The 15,891-nt window shown below is 47.5% G+C and overlaps 1 protein-coding gene across 4 annotated transcripts in view; it reads left to right on the plus strand.

Annotated features, from left to right (window-relative positions):
• The window catches only part of MORF4L1 (mortality factor 4 like 1), a 76,298-nt gene that overhangs the window by 23,224 nt on the left and 37,183 nt on the right, over positions 1 to 15,891 (plus strand). For all 4 annotated transcript variants that reach the window (XM_082253035.1, XM_082253036.1, XM_082253037.1 and 1 more), the window contains one exon: positions 6,568 to 6,614. In XM_082253035.1, the coding sequence (XP_082109161.1) occupies positions 6,568 to 6,614 (47 nt within the window). The remainder of the gene's footprint in view (positions 1 to 6,567; positions 6,615 to 15,891) is intronic.

A 15,891-nucleotide genomic window follows, 5' to 3' on the forward strand; every position in this document is an offset into this window, starting at 1 on the left:
GGACTTTGAGAAAATTAAATATTTGTGTCATTCTCAAAACTTTTGGCCACAGGTGTAGTCAGGGCCGGTTCTAAACTAGTACTTTGCACCCTAGGCAAGACCAGCTACTTGCACCCCCCCCCCCCCCAAAAAAAAAAAACTGTACACCTTGCCCCCCCTTCCTGTACATAATGGATCCCCCCTTTTAACCCTACACTCTCCTTCCTGTATACATGATCTCTGTTAGCTTCTGGGTCCAATGCTGAGCGGCTGCCCTGTATAGTGATCTCTGTTAGCTTCTGGGTCCAATGCTGAGCGGCCGCCCTGCTGCTCAGTGAAAACAGAAGTTTTCTCCCTTGGCACGGGCGCCATTCAGAAAACACTGCATTTTTTTTTTTTTTAATGAATGCAATGCAACTGTGATTATGACCTCACAGCCCCACCTTGTCAATCTCCACCTTGTCCATTTAGACAAACTGACAATTCACAATGGTAAAAATAGCACAATTGTTTATTATAAAATAATTGCTTTGTGTAGATATTGCGTCTTTAACCTGTAGTAGTTTAGATCATTGATCTTCAACTTTGGCCTTCCAGTTATTACAATGCCTCATGGAAAGTGTAGCTCAACATCTGGAGGGCCGTAGTTTGAGGATTTTGAGAGTTTGAGATTTGGTAGTTATTTCTTTTGCATTTGCGCGCTATTCTTTTTTAATATACCTGGTTTAGATGTTCCTCTTTTTACTTGCAGTTATTTATTTTAACCATGTTATTAATAATGCACCTGGGGCAATCTTGGTGTTGCCTATGCTTTTATGACTCTTGGCATAGCAGGTAGAATAGCCCTTTACTCTGGGTGAGTACCTCTATTGCTGGGCTGGAATTTTCATTGCCATGGTACTGAGGTGTATCCTAATTTAGTTGCGTGGTTGGGTTGGGAGTGTGCTTGTAGGGCTTGTTCTCACCAGTTATGTGGTCATGCATTTTGGTGTCCGTGCAAAATGTGTGAACAGAACAGAGTTCATTGTTTTCAGTAGGAACTGTTCCCACCGTCCAGGTGCAATTTAAAAAAAAAAAAAAAATATATATATATATATTCATTTTGACATTTAGATCATCTACATGAGGTGGTCTGAAAATGTAGATCAATGTGCATTTTGAGGCATGTGTTCTGGTGAGAACATGCCCTGGGTGTTATTGAGCCTATGGTATGGGTCGTCTTCATATTCTCTGGTTCGCACTATGGCAGTATAGAAAGTCGCAGTCTTTCAATGAACTCAACTTATGAAAGCAGCTGTGTGTGTTCATTGCTTCTAGATCACATGGAGACCAAGAAAAGGAGTTCCTCTTATTGAGCGCTAATAGCCAGTAACACAGTACTGATGCTTATGGCTAAGTAGTTGATGAAGCAAATTTTTTAGCTGGTGCCTTAGTAGCCAGCAGTGTGTGTATATGACTACAATAAAGAAAAAAAGTTCTAGATCAGGGGTGTCCAAACTTTCTAAACAAAGGGCCAGTTTACTGTCCTTCAGACTTTAGGAGGGGAGGGCGAATAGAAAATGTCCTGACGTCCTGTGGGAGTAAACGGAATTGTGCCCTATCTCTGGTGTCATTGGCGGATTCATGCCCCATCTCTGGTGTCATTGGCGGGAATAGTGCCCCATCTCTGGTGTCATTGGCGGATTCATGCCCCATCTCTGGTGTCATTGGCGGGAATAGTACCCCATCTCTGGTGTCAGTGGGAGGAATAGTGCCCCATCTCTGGTGTCAGTGGGAGGAATAGTGCCCCATCTCTGGTGTCATTGGGAGGATAGTGCCCCATCTCTGGTGTCATTGGGAGAATAGTGCCCCATCTCTGGTGTCATTGGGAGGATAGTGCCCCATCTCTGGTGTCATTGGGAGGATAGTGCCCCATCTCTGGTGTCATTGGGAGGATAGTGCCCCATCTCTGGTGTCAGTGGGAGGAATAGTGCCCCATCTCTGGTGTCATTGGGAGGATAGTGCCCCATCTCTGGTGTCATTGGGAGGATAGTGCCCCATCTCTGGTGTCATTGGGAGGATAGTGCCCCATCTCTGGTGTCATTGGGAGGATAGTGTCCCATCTCTGGTGTCATTGGGAGGATAGTGTCCCATCTCTGGTGTCATTGGGAGGATAGTGTCCCATCTCTGGAGTCATTGGGAGGATAGTGTCCCATCTCTGGAGTCATTGGGAGGATAGTGTCCCATCTCTGGTGTCATTGGGAGGATAGTGTCCCATCTCTGGAGTCATTGGGAGGATAGTGTCCCATCTCTGGTGTCATTGGGAGGATAGTGTCCCATCTCTGGAGTCATTGGGAGGATAGTGTCCCATCTCTGGTGTCATTGGGAGGATAGTGTCCCATCTCTGGAGTCATTGGGAGGATAGTGTCCCATCTCTGGAGTCATTGGGAGGATAGTGTCCCATCTCTGGTGTCATTGGGAGGATAGTGTCCCATCTCTGGAGTCATTGGGAGGATAGTGTCCCATCTCTGGTGTCATTGGGAGGATAGTGTCCCATCTCTGGTGTCATTGGGAGGATAGTGTCCCATCTCTGGAGTCATTGGGAGGATAGTGTCCCATCTCTGGTGTCATTGGGAGAATAGTGTCCCATCTCTGGAGTCATTGGGAGGATAGTGTCCCATCTCTGGAGTCATTGGGAGGATAGTGTCCCATCTCTGGTGTCAGTGGAGGAATAGTGCCCCATTATTGGTGTCATTGAAGGAATTGCATCAGTAGGAGGAACAATACCCCAAGGGCCGGATAAAGGCAAGCAAATGGCTGGAGATGAATCTGTCAGCTGTTAAAGGAAAATCACCAGGAGTGGGCAGGCAGTTGTAGGCCAAGTACATCCACCTTTAGGGTATTTTTTTTTTTTGCAAGCTGTCTGTTCTGATCATGGAACAAATTTCCTGCTGAATCAGAGCCAACTGGTATGCATGTCACTTTGTTTTTTAAAGGGCCTTAACACCTTAAAAAGGTTGTAAACCCTTAACTATACCCAGTGAAGTTACTGGCCTCAGGAAATACAGAGATGAAACAAATCCTACAAAAGTTGTACCATGTTTATCTACAGCGTTCTCTCTCTAGAGCTGTTCAAAGTACAGAATTTACACAGCATTTCTGAGCTCCAGAGTATCATCTAAAACCTGAATTGTCAGTCTCCTAGGAAAACATGCACAGCTAAGGCTGTCAATCACCTGCTCTGTGTGCAGGAAGAGGTGAGGGGTGGGAGCATCTCCCAAGATTGCTTGGTGTCGGCAGAAACTGTCGGAGGCGAGTCGTGCAGATAGGAAAAGAATGAGAGAGCAGACATAAATCACACAAGCTGCTTTAGATCAAGGCAACTGCACACTATAGAAGGATATGCTTTGTTCATTTTTCATTTCAGAAGTTTACAACCACTTTAACAGGCCTGTGTTAGGGCTTTGGAGGCAGCCTCCATGGATATGCCTCCCCAGACCATGACTGACCCACCACCAAACCAGTCATGCTGAACGATGTTACAGGCAGCATAACGTTCTCCACAGCTTCTCCGGACCCTTTCATGTCTGTCACATGTGCTCAGGGTGAACCTGCTCTCATCTGTGAAAAGCACAGGGTGCCAGTGGCGGACCTGCCAATTTCTGGTGTTCAATGGTAAATGCCAATCAAGTTCCACAGTGCTTAGCCGTGAGCACAGGGCCCACTAGAGGACGTCGGGCCCTCAGGACACCCTCATGAAATCTATTTGATTGTTTGGTCAGAGATGTTCACACCAGTGGCCTGTTGGTCATTTTGTAGGGCTCTGGCAGTGCTCTTCCGGTTCCTCCTTGCACAAAGGAGCAGATACCGGTCCTGCTGATGGGTTAAGGACCTTCTTCAGCCCTGTCCAGCTCTCCTAGGGTAACTGCCGGTCTCCTGGAATCTCCTCCATGCTCCTGAGACTGTGCTGGGAGACACAGCAAACCTTCTGCCAATGGGACGTATTGATGTGCCATCCTGGATGAGTTAAACTGCCCGTGCAACCTCTATAGCAGGGTTTCTCAACCAGGGTTCCTCCTGAGGTTGCAAAGGGTTCCTTGAGAAATCGACAATTTCTGCCTCTTCAAGTTCCCAGTGACATCATTGTTCCTTTTAGCTATTTGTAAGGGGGTAATTCTTCCCAGTGAAGAGTAGAGAGCATTATTCCCACTGACTCACACTGTCATGAGTTGTAGATTTTTATTTTTTAGTAGGGGTTCCCTGAGATTAGAAATTTATTTCAAGGGTTCCTCTGTGTTGGAGAGTTTGAGAAAGGCTGTTCTATAGGGTCCAGGTATCTCCTCATGCTACCAGTAGTGGACACTGACCCCAAGCCAAATGCAAAACTAGTGAAAAACAGTCAGAAAAGATGAGTAGAAAAAATGTCAATGGCCTCCACCTGTAAAACCATTCCTTAGTTTTTGGGGTTGTCTCATTGTTTCCCATCTAGTGCACCTGTTGTTAAATTTCATTAACACCAAAGCAGCTAAAATTGATTACCAATCCCCTCTGCTACTTAACTGACCAGATCAATATCCCCGGAGTTTACTTGACTTGATGCTGTACTTTGATTAAAAAGTGTTCCGTTTAAATTTTTTGAGCAGTGTATATATCTATCTATATCTGTATGTTTTTTTTTTTTTTTTGGTGGGGGGTTTTGGGCATACTTATTTTGTACAACCATTTTTAGGTGTACTTTATGTAGTTGGAATGAGTGGCATGTTTAATACGATTTTTAAAAAATATTCCAGTCGTGGCAACAAGTGTTTTTTGGGTTGTGAAGATCAGCCATATCATTAACTCATATTTTCAGTGAACTGGCTTTACTCGCATGCTTCTTTTAACCTGTTATGGTGTTGGCTCTGCCCATTCCTGCAAATGCAATAGAGCAGACACCCCCTCCCTCACCTCTTTCCGTGTGTATGATGTCCTAAGGCAGGCCATACAAGATTAGTTTTCTTTTTGTTTAACCAGCGAATTGATTCCCCCAAACACACATTTGAGGTAGATGAGGGAATACCTCCCAAGGAGCTATCGTGTGCGGACAGGGGAAAACGTCCCCGCTGTGAGAATATACTCCTCGGCGACTCTGGTCGAGCGAAAGTATTCCAACAGGCTGGTTTTACAGAAATTTGTTCGAGAGATCGACTTCTGTACAACCAGCCTGCCCATAGGTGGGTCGAAATTTGTTGAGGCCTTGCTGAACTGGCTGCGTTTTTGATCTATCTGTGGCCTGCTTTACTGTTTACTGTATTGCAGCTCTCCGGTAGCTGCTGGTGTTGGGTCCTTTCAAGTTTGTTGGGTACCTTGTTCCTGCTGCTGGTTCTATGACCCTATAGGACACAGTAGTGACCTATGGGCCTGTCAGAGGAAACACAGCACATAACGAGTGACCAGGTATTCAACACAACCATTGGAGAGCCACAATACTACCAACTTTTAGGACACTGCCTGCCAGAAAGGTGAGTATTTTTTGCAGTGTGGTAGTTGATTGCTTTTGGTGCACCTAAAAGCCCAGCTTCGGGAAACTTAAAAATGATCCCTTGCAGTGGGGGCTGTACCTGCACTGCAGGGGTGATTGCTCGTTTAGGTCTGGTTAAAGGATAAGTTCGCCATTTGGAACATGTAACATGTTCCAGCTCCTGACACTAATTTTGCCATTTTCCCCCAACCCAGAGAAGATTCCCCCGCCCACTGTCACTTTTTCTAAAGAATGCGCTCTGCCCACATGGCCATGTCATTCATTCACAAATCCCTGTGATTGAATGAACAACTACGGTCATCCAATGCAGCTGATGTCTTCTAGTTCTGAATGAACTGTAAGGGGGCGCTGGTGAGCAACTTTGTAGTTCATTGGTTCTTCCTGCCTGTACAAGGTACAGGCAGCTATCTTGAGAGTCTGCAGGTTCCCTAGAAAAAAAAAATGCAGGCTCCCTAGAAAAACAATGCACTTTTTTTTTTTTTTTTTCCCACCTGCAAATAAAATGTGCATGTTTTTTATTTTTTATGAAAAGGTGAACTTATCCTTTAATGAAGAATTCTCTGCTGCTTCTAGCTGCCAGACCAGTTACTGCAGCATCTTCTCCTCTATGCTCCTGATGTCCAGATCAATGCAGGGTCTATAGCCCTGTATTGTGTGTGAGGATGCAGAGGTACAGTCCACTATGTGGGAGCACCATCCACTGGGGGGTGGGTGCGGGTTAGAGGATCAGATAAGTTAGTCCTTCTCCTCTCCCTTTGACTGAATGGGCTGTTCACCCTTGCACTGCAGGCCTAGCACCACTGGAAGAGTTTTTTCCAATTTCCCGGAGTTGGGCTTTAATGTAAATACAAGATTGTCCTTTTACGACTTGACCTATTGGGGTGTCTAAAGTTGTGGTATTTGGTATTATATGTACTTGGTAATGCCCCAGACCAGCTAGTGACAAGCTATGCATATTAGGATAGTGTTAGTTGTTGGCAATCATTGGGGTTTTTTCAGTTTTTGTATAAATCAGTCTTATTTCTGCATGATGTGCTGTGACTATACACACCTAGACCTGTTGCTGATTCCAAGTATTCATCTTGCAGGTGAACGTGTGTTGTGTTTTCATGGGCCACTCCTCTATGAAGCAAAGGTAAGTTGCATATGTTGTCCTTCCTGTTTTCAGGCTGTTTCCTGGTTGTGTTGCTGCAGTTGAATTGTGAGGAGTTAGACCAGTGTTTCTCAATTTTTTTTTTTTTTTTTAGTCAAGGCACCCTTTTAAAATTTGGACAGTCTTGAGGCACCCCATTCTAAAATGTAAAAACTGTTCTAATAGTTTTATACAATGCAGCAACATCCACAAGCAGGACACCCAACCTTAGAGGAGGTTTATTCTTCCAAAGCAAATACACTTTTGCACACTGGTACTGATTAGTATTCCAATGTTTCTCTTCTCCCTCAATTTCTCTCCATCAGTCAGCTAATGTCACCCCAGTGCTGATGGAGAAAGGCAGAGAAGGGTCAAACAAGGATGCTGTGGAGGCTACAGACATTCTCCTTCATAACTGATGATGTTATTGGTTGTTAGGATGCCATTATCTAGAACAGTGATGACGAACCTTGGCTCCCCAGATGTTAAGGAACTACATTTCCCATGATGCTCAACTACGCTGCAGAGTGCATGAGCATCATGGGAAGTATAGTTCCAAAACATCTGGGGTGCCAAGGTTCACCATCACTGGTCTAGAATGTCGTTATGGTGCATAATGAAAACCCGTGGCTTTGTGTAACTAAAAGGCTTTGCCCACCTGCCGGCCTGTATACAATTTTTGATTTTAGGCATTTTGCCAAGGCAACCCAGAGTGCCTGGGCACCCTGGTTGAAAAAGGCTGAGTTAGACAGTAGCGTGCTTGACCATGACCTAATGTCTATTCAACCCAACCTTTAGGTAAATCAAATCACAAAAGGACGTGGACATGTGACATAGTGCATGCAAATCTAAATGAGTAATCGGAGAAGGAAATGTTAAAGTGGTTGTAAAGGCTCAAGGTTTTTTACCTTCATACATGCTGTGCAGGAAATAAAACATTCTTCCCTCCCCAATATTTAACCTTATCTCGATCCAGGGATGTGCATGAGAGTGGTGGCTCACCTGGGTCTTTTCCTCTTTTCCTCATTGTCTGAGATGGCAGCGGGAGCCATTGGCTCCTGTTAACTCTCAATCACACCCAGTGAGCCAATGAGAAGAGAGTTGGGGGTAGGCCGAGCCGTGCTCCGTGTGTGAGTGAACACACACAGCGGCTCAGGAGCGAGCTGTAGTAAGTGGCTTGCTTTGGGGGGCTTGCTTTGGGGGCACTCGGCAGGAGGGAGGGGTCAGAAGCTCCATCGGGGGACCTGAGAAGAGGAGGCTCTAGGCTGAGTATAACCTGTTTTTGTTTATGGTTAAAAAAAAAAAAATATATATATATATAATATATTTTTTTTTTTTTTAAATCCAGAGAAAACTTTATTAACTTTATGCCAGTACAACATAACCAGGCAGTACCTTCCAGTGAATATGTAAAAGCAGTCCGAACCAGTACCACCCTGGTCCAGTGTACATGCCATTGAACCCAAAACCATTACATTCAGCCTGTTAGCTCGTCCACAGACATATTAAAGCAACATGTGCAAGTCCAGGGACATCCAACCATGGGGCCCATAACTTTTCATATTTACATGAACATCCCCTGTGTTGGTAAATTCGTTTTCTCTATCGTTCATTGACGGACACAGTTCTTGATCCATATCAGTAGCATTATACTGCCCCCTACAGGAGTAGGACACTAGACAGAAAAAAAGTTCTGGCTACGTCTATGGGCAGTCCCGGAGGGTTCACCCTCTCTCTTCGGCAAAGGATGTCCGATATAATCTGTCTAGTCAGGGGTTTGGAGGGCTTTTTGGCCTTCCTTGGGGCTGTTTACTGTTTCAGGTGGGCTTCATCTTACTGTTCTGATGAGTCCTATGTTGCCTGGTTGGCTATGTTTAGCCTTGGGGACTTGTTCTTTTCTGCTGTTCCCACCCCTCATTTTATGGCACTGCTTTGGGACATCCCTACTGATAAGCTTAAGGAACTGCGTCCGTCAATGAACGATAGAGAAAACTGGATTTTTTGACTTCCAGTAAAATCCTTTTCTCTTAAGTTAATTGACAGACGCAGTTCCCGCCCCTCTTTTTTGAGTTGGGTTGGTATCACTTCTCTGACACTGCTTTGATACAAAACTGACATCCTATGCAGAAAGAGAGGGGATGTACCCTCCGGGACTGCCCATAGGCATAGCCAGAACTTTTTTCTCTGTCTAGTGTCTTACTCCTGTAGGGGGCAGTATAACCCTACTGATATGCATTAGGAACTGCGTCTGCCAATAAACTTAAGAGAAAAGGATTTTCTCTGTCGCTCATTGACAGACGCAGTCCTCTTGATTAATATCAAATTGGGTTATGCTGCCCTCTACAGGAGTAGGACTAGGCAGAAAGAAAAACGTTCTGGCCACACCTTAGGGGCAGTCCCAGAGGGTATATCCTCTCTCTCTCTCTCTGCTACAGGAAGTCAGTTTTTTTCTGTCTAGTCAGGAGTAAGGACCTAAGTTCCTTGCTGGGATCTTTGGTCCTGGCAAGATGTTTTTAGAAATTTTTTTTTAGGCAGCTTTTTTTCTCAAGTTTTTCCTGTGAGATCTTCAAGCAAGTATGCTGAAACTGGGCGACGGGCTGGATGTTGAGATCCAGTGGTCACCCCAGTCAGCCTACGAGCGCGTGCAGGCCCTAGCTCCGCGCTGGGTCGGCAGCGACATAGTCCCACTGGACGGGGACTGACCCTGCGAGTTAAACGTCTCGCCGGGACGCCGACGACCAGTTTAGAGAGGGGTTCTGTCAGGAGTTGGCGCCCGCCTGTTCTGGTATGGTGAGTAATATGTTCCCCCTCTCCCCCTGATGGGTTTGTGGGTGGACGCGGGCCCCTCCCTGGGATGATCGGACCCTCATGATCCTGGATCCCCCCTCTATCCTATAACAGGTGTCACAGATCCCCCTCTAGAGGGTGATTTAGTGAATAAAAACCAGAAGGCTTGGTTTGGGAGCTGACTATCGGAGTCACTGTATGAGGGGCACTATAAGGGACCATGACTGAAGTCAGTGGCTGGCAATGTAAGAAGGTGATAGCATCCTACCTTATACATAAGGTTGCAATACAGGCCGATGCCTGTGCCTGGACTACCGCCATCCTCCCGCAGGCCGCACACCTCCTGCAGGCCGCACAGGCCGATAAACTACCTTCCGCAGGCCGCTGCCATCTTTCCACAGGGCCTCGTGTCTCCAGCAATGGGGGCGGCCATTTTGGAAGTGACCAGCTACCTCAAGGAGTAGCATGGGAGGCGCCGGAAGGCGTGTAAAGGGGCGGAGCCGCCTCCTTTGACTCGGGAAAAGGATCCAAAGGACTTCCTGTCTGTAACAGACAGCGCTGAGAGCAGGTTGATAGAAACTTCTGTGCATCAGGTGGTGAGCCTTGGGGTCTGTTTCTCTCTCTGTGGGGTCCAAAGCAGGTAACACTGAGGGGCGCTGTTGCGCTGGGGGATTACAAAAGGTAAAAAAAAAAAAAAAAAAAAAAGTTTTTTTTCTTTACAATTATTTTTTGTTTGCCGGCAAGTGTCTGGGATTAATCATGGACCCTGCCACACATGTATCCCCACCTGATCCCCTCGAGGTGGCCGCAGGACCCTCCAGTGCCCCACTTGTGATTGATGCATTATCAGCAGTTTTGGAGTCTTTGGTATCCCGGGTGGAGGTAGCCTGTCAGGGACGGGGGGCAAGAAAGCGACCCCCGCCTACCCCTATTTCATCTGACACTTCAGATACGGATTCTGAGCTTGTCACTGCAGCTGCAGGCCCCTCTTCTGGGGCTGCTATCTCAGGTACGGTCTCCTCAGATAGTGAGGAGGACGTTTCTGCCTCCGCCATAGCGCAAGAAGAAGCGTTGGTGGACGCACTGGTCATGTCTGTCCAGGAAACCTTAAGCCTTGAGGTTACACCGACAGAGGTAGCTGAAATTCCCTTTGGTACCAGCAAGCCTACCAAAATGGCGAAGGTTTTTCCCTTGCCCATATGTTTTGGTAATCTTATTAAAGAAGAATGGGATTGTCCGAAACGAACCCCTGCTATTTCCAAACGCATTGCTAGGCGCTATCCGTTTGAGGAATCCCTCCTTAAAAGATGGACGGTACCACCAGTGGTGGACCCCCCGATTTCCAGACTAAACAAAGCCACTGTTATCCCGTTGGAGGACGCTCCGTCCTTTAGGGATCCGGTGGATCGAAAAGTGGAAGCGGAATCCCGCTCCATTTTTTCCCTGATAGGGTCAACAGTTAGGCCAGTTGTGGCCATTGGTTTAGTCTCACAAACTTTGACAGTTCATCTGTGACCCCGCCCTGGACGCCACTTCCTTGCTAGGGCGTGCATCTGTTTCAGCAGTGGTCCTCAGACGCGTGTTGTGGTTAAAGTGCTGGTCGGCGGATCAAGGTTCCAAAAAAGCTTTGGCAAATCTCCCTTTTCAAGGGGATCGCCTGTTTGGGGCCACCTTGGATGAGATTATAAAGGATCTCACTGGGGGCAAGAGCACTTTTTTACCACAGACTGCTAAGGGTAAAGGACCTCGTAACAGGCGAGGACCTTCCTTTTCCGTTCATAAAAAGTTTGTTCGTTCTGCTGGGTCGGGCGATAAGGCAAAGCCCCCCAAAACCCCTGCAGGGGGTTTCAAAGGGCGCTGGTCGGGTAAACAAGGGTCCGGCTCAGCCAAACCTGAAGATAAGACCAATACAGCCTGAAGGTGCACCCCCACCCATCTCTGGGGTGGGGGACGTCTTCACCGGTTTCCGGATCCATGGCTTTCCAGAATCCTGAACAAAGGGGTTCGCGAGGTCATACGGTCGGGATACAAGATCAAGTTTCGATCACTTCCACCGGTGCGATTCTTCCCTTCAAACCTTCGACTATCCCCGGATCTCTTAAAAGCTTTGCGGGGGGCAGTAATGGACTTGATGCAACAGGGAGCGGTAGTTCCCGTTCCTTGAGCAGAACGTTTTCTTCACATTTCCCAAGGATCATTCCTAGTTCCCACCAGGAGCTGGAAGATTCAGTGAACGATTCGGATGTTACTATCCGTCAACTGGTCTTCCCTTCAGACTTGCATGAGGATCCTGGGACTGATGGTGGCCTTCTTAGAAGCAGTACCGTATGCCCAGTCTCATGCCCGAACTCTCCAAAAGGAGATTCTTTTCTAATGGAATCGGAATCCCGATTCTCTGGACAATGGGATCCGGTTGAGCGAGCGGACCAGGGAGTCTCTGGTCTGGTGGCTTCGGGCTCCGATGCTCAACTAGGGGAAATCATTTCTTCCGATAGAATCCAGGTTACAGACAAATGTATTGGAACTGAGAGCGATCAGACTTTGTCTCATTTACTGGACCGAGCAGCTTCAGGGCAGCCCGGTTTGGATCCAGTCAGACAAGGCCACAGCCGTGGCTCATGTCAATCACCAAGGGGACACCAAGAGTGTCCTGGCGGCCATAGAAGTGGCCAGCATTCTTCATCCAGAGCTTTTTCACCAGCTGTGCCTTCATTGGGGCACCCTGGAGGTGGATCTGTTGGCAGCTCGGCTCAACAGGAAGGTGCAGAGGTTTGTAGCCCGCTCCCGAGATCGAGCGGACGCAGCAGACGCGCTGGTCGCCCCGTGGGGACAGTATCAGCTACTGTATGTCTTTCCTCCTCTCAAGTTGCTGCCGAAACTTCTGCGCAGGATAGAGGTGGAGGGAATTCCAGTTATCCCGGTAGCTCCGGAATGACCTCGTCAACCCGGGTACGCCGACTTGGTCAGGCTGGTCGCGGACGCTCCTGGGAGACTTCCTCTCAGGGAGGATCTGCGGTCTCAGGGACCGATCTTCCATCTTGCTTTACAATCGCTGGCTTTAACGGCCTGGCTATTGAGACTCAGGTGCTGAAGGACAAGGGATTGTCAACTTCAGTTATTCCTACTTTAATTAAAGCAAGGAAAGCGACTTCCAGAAAAGTCTATCATCGCACATGGAGGTCTTATATTGCGTGGTGTGAATCCCTTGGATTTCCTCCACGTGCCTATTCGGTGACCCGAATCTTGGCTTTTCTACAACAGGGGGTTGAGCAGAAGCTGGCCTTGAGTACTGTCAAGGGTCAGGTTTCAGCGTTAGCAATTTTCTTTCAGAAACCTTTGGCTACCCATTCCTTGGTGCGGAATTTCATCCAGGGGGTGCGGCACTTGGCTCCGCCAGTGCGCGCGCGCCCTTACCGCCCTGGGATCTTAATTTGGTGTTGTCGGTTCTTCAGAAACCTCCCTTTGAAAATATCAGGGAGATTCCCTTGCTTACATTATCCCAGAAGGTGGCCTTCTTGGTGGCCATTACTTCTGCACGCAGGGTGTCAGAACTGGCCGCATTATCCTGTCCTCCATATCTGGTGGTTCATAGGGATAAGGTAGTTCTTCGTCCGAATCCATCCTTCCTTCCTAAGGTGGTTTCAGAGTTTCATCTGAATGAAGATATTGTGCTACATTCCTTGTGTCCTAAGCCCAGTCATCCTCGGGAGTGTGCGTTACATTCCTTGGATGTGGTTCGGGCAATCGGTATACCTGAAGACTACGGACTCGTTTCGTAAAACGGATTCACTTTTTGTGATCACGGATGGCCCCAAAAAGGGGTTGCCTGCATCTGCCGTGACTATCTCCAAATGGATCAGACAGACGGTGGTACAGGCTTATTTTATTAGGGGTCGGAATCCTCCGTTCCCTGTTAAGGCGCACTCCACTCGGGCGCTCAGTGCTTCCTGGGCTTTCCGCCATCAGGCGTCAGTGGTCCAGGTTTGCAAGGCGGCTACCTGGTCGTCGGTTCATACCTTTACAAAATTTTATAAAGTTGATGTGTTGGCATCGTCGGATGCCTCTTTTGGCCGCAAGGTTTTGCAGGCCGCAATTTGAGGAGACTGTTGGTCTACCTCGAGGGTTTTCTTCTGTTGGGTTTTCAGTTGAGTCTCATCCTGTGGTTTGATGAGCCCTTAAGACTTCTAGTCGGCACCGGTTGGGCCTTCTGGATTTGAATTTTGATTTCTGTTATCCCACCCCTCATTTGTGGCACTGCTTTGGGACGTCCCAATTTGATATTAATCAAGAGGACTGCGTCTGTCAATGAGCGACAGAGAAAAATGGATTTTTGTAAGATCTTACCGTAAAATCCTTTTCTCTTAAGCTCATTGACAGACGCAGTACCCGCCCCTCTATCATTGAGTTGGGTTGGGTTAAATTCTCGAACACTGCTTTGTGACATAACTGACTTCCTGTAGCAGAGAGAGAGAGGATATACCCTCTGGGACTGCCCCTAAGGTGTGGCCAGAAAGTTTTTCTTTCTGCCTAGTCCTACTCCTGTAGAGGGCAGCATAACCCAATTTGATATTAATCAAGAGGACTACGTCTGTCAATGAGCTTAAGAGAAAAGAATTTTACGGTAAGATCTTACAAAAATCCATTTTTACTGGTAGTCAAAAATCCAGTTTTTCCATTCGCAAAGTATTAACCACTGCAGTAATCCCTTTATTTTCACTTAAAATACTACCAGTGCCATACAACCACTTGCAGCTATAATTGCAGTTGTTTATAAAAATCCACTAGTTTCTTGGTTTTAAACAAAAAAGTTTTTTTAAAGACCTTGTGCAATACATTTTGATATTTTACTATGTGTATAGTCCTCCTTTTGGTACCAGTAAACTCCGACATTCTGCCCCATTTCCCTCCCCCCTCCCTTTTTTGTTTTTGTTTGATCTGTGTTCTATATGGATGAGGAACTTTTTATGCCCTCCCTCTTTTTGATTAAACCTTATTTAATGTCATTGTACAAAGATGTAAACCGTTTTGTAAAAAGATTTATAGAATGTCCAGTGTGTCTCCTTAAGTAACTTTATAAAAAGAATATATGATATGCAGTGTGTCTCCTTTTGTAACTTTATTGTGGAAAATACCTCATTTACAGTGCAGCTGGGCGCTCACATGACCAGCCGGAGCTCTTCTTCCCTGCTCCGAGCACTGATAAGGGGAAGGGCTTAGATCCCCCGCTGACAACATCAGGCCTGTTCTGAGCATTGCAGAGGGAGGGGCCACTGACACCACCTGGGAGGAAAGGTGATTTCCGGCGGGTCACGTGTGCGCCCAGCGGCGCTATAAATAAGGTAAATTCGGCAATAAAGTTACAAAAGAAGACACACTGGACATTATATAATCTTTTTACAAAACTGAATAAATATATATTTTCTCTATCGCCTATCGACAGACGCCGCCTCATCTCCATGAGCTGAGTGGGTTTATGCTTCTCCCATCAGGAGTAGTCTAGGCAGGGAAATTTGAATACACACGCCCAGGGGGCTGTCCCTCCAGGCATAAACCCCCACTGCACAACCTAGCACATCAGTTTGTTTTCTGCCTAGAGAAGGAGTAGGACCTAGGTTTCCTGCTGGGGCTCCTTTTTATTCTTTTCAGAATATTTTCTTTTATTTCTCTTTACTCACTTGCTAGCTAGTGTTCAGGGAAGAATTTTCCTGGCGACCTACAAGCAACGATGCCGGCGGGGGCTTCGTACTGGATAATCTAGATCCTTATGGTCCCCCCAGTCTGGCCTACCGAGCGTGAGCAGGTTATAGTTCCGACCTAGGCCTAACCACTATAGTTCCGACCTAGGCCTCGCCACGACGGTGCCCCCTTGTCCAGAGGGGGGCGAGCCTGCGAGGGGATGCCTCGCCGGGATGCAACAACCCGAAACGCCCTGAGTCGCAGCGTACCCCTTGGCTGGCAGGACTCCCACTTCGGGTGGGAGGCAGTCTGTCCGGAGCGGACCCCACCCGGTCCATGGTATGGTGAGTAACTGTGCCCCCCTTGCCCCTGCTGGCCTTGTGGGGATGTGGGCCTTCCCCTGGGGATAATGGGATTGTGCCTCCCAAGAGATCCCCCTGGTCTGTCTGGTGCCTGGCCTGTGTCCTTCCCTGTCCCTGCAGAGGCTGTGTGTCTGGAGTGCTCTGGTGCTCGGGAAGGGGGGGGGGGGTGGCATGGCACCTTGGGCTAGCTGGTCCCTGTTGTGGTTCCTGAGGCCTTCATGTGTCGGTCCCAAGCCACATGGTGCGCCGTGGGCACTGCCGTCTTAGGTGTGGGCAATGTAATTTTTTCCCCATAGGTTTGTATGGGGCAGCTATTTTCCCTGCAGCTTCCTATTGTTTTGTATGGGCATCCATCTTTGTGTAGCCCTGGTGCTATACTTGACAGTGTATTCCTATCAGGCGACATCACTTCCTGTGTGGTCATTTCCTGCTGCTGAGCCGAGATCACTTCCTGC

Source organism: Pelophylax lessonae (assembly GCF_965119305.1).
Source record: "Pelophylax lessonae genome assembly, chromosome: 4".
NCBI classification, from domain to species: Eukaryota; Metazoa; Chordata; class Amphibia; order Anura; family Ranidae; genus Pelophylax; species Pelophylax lessonae.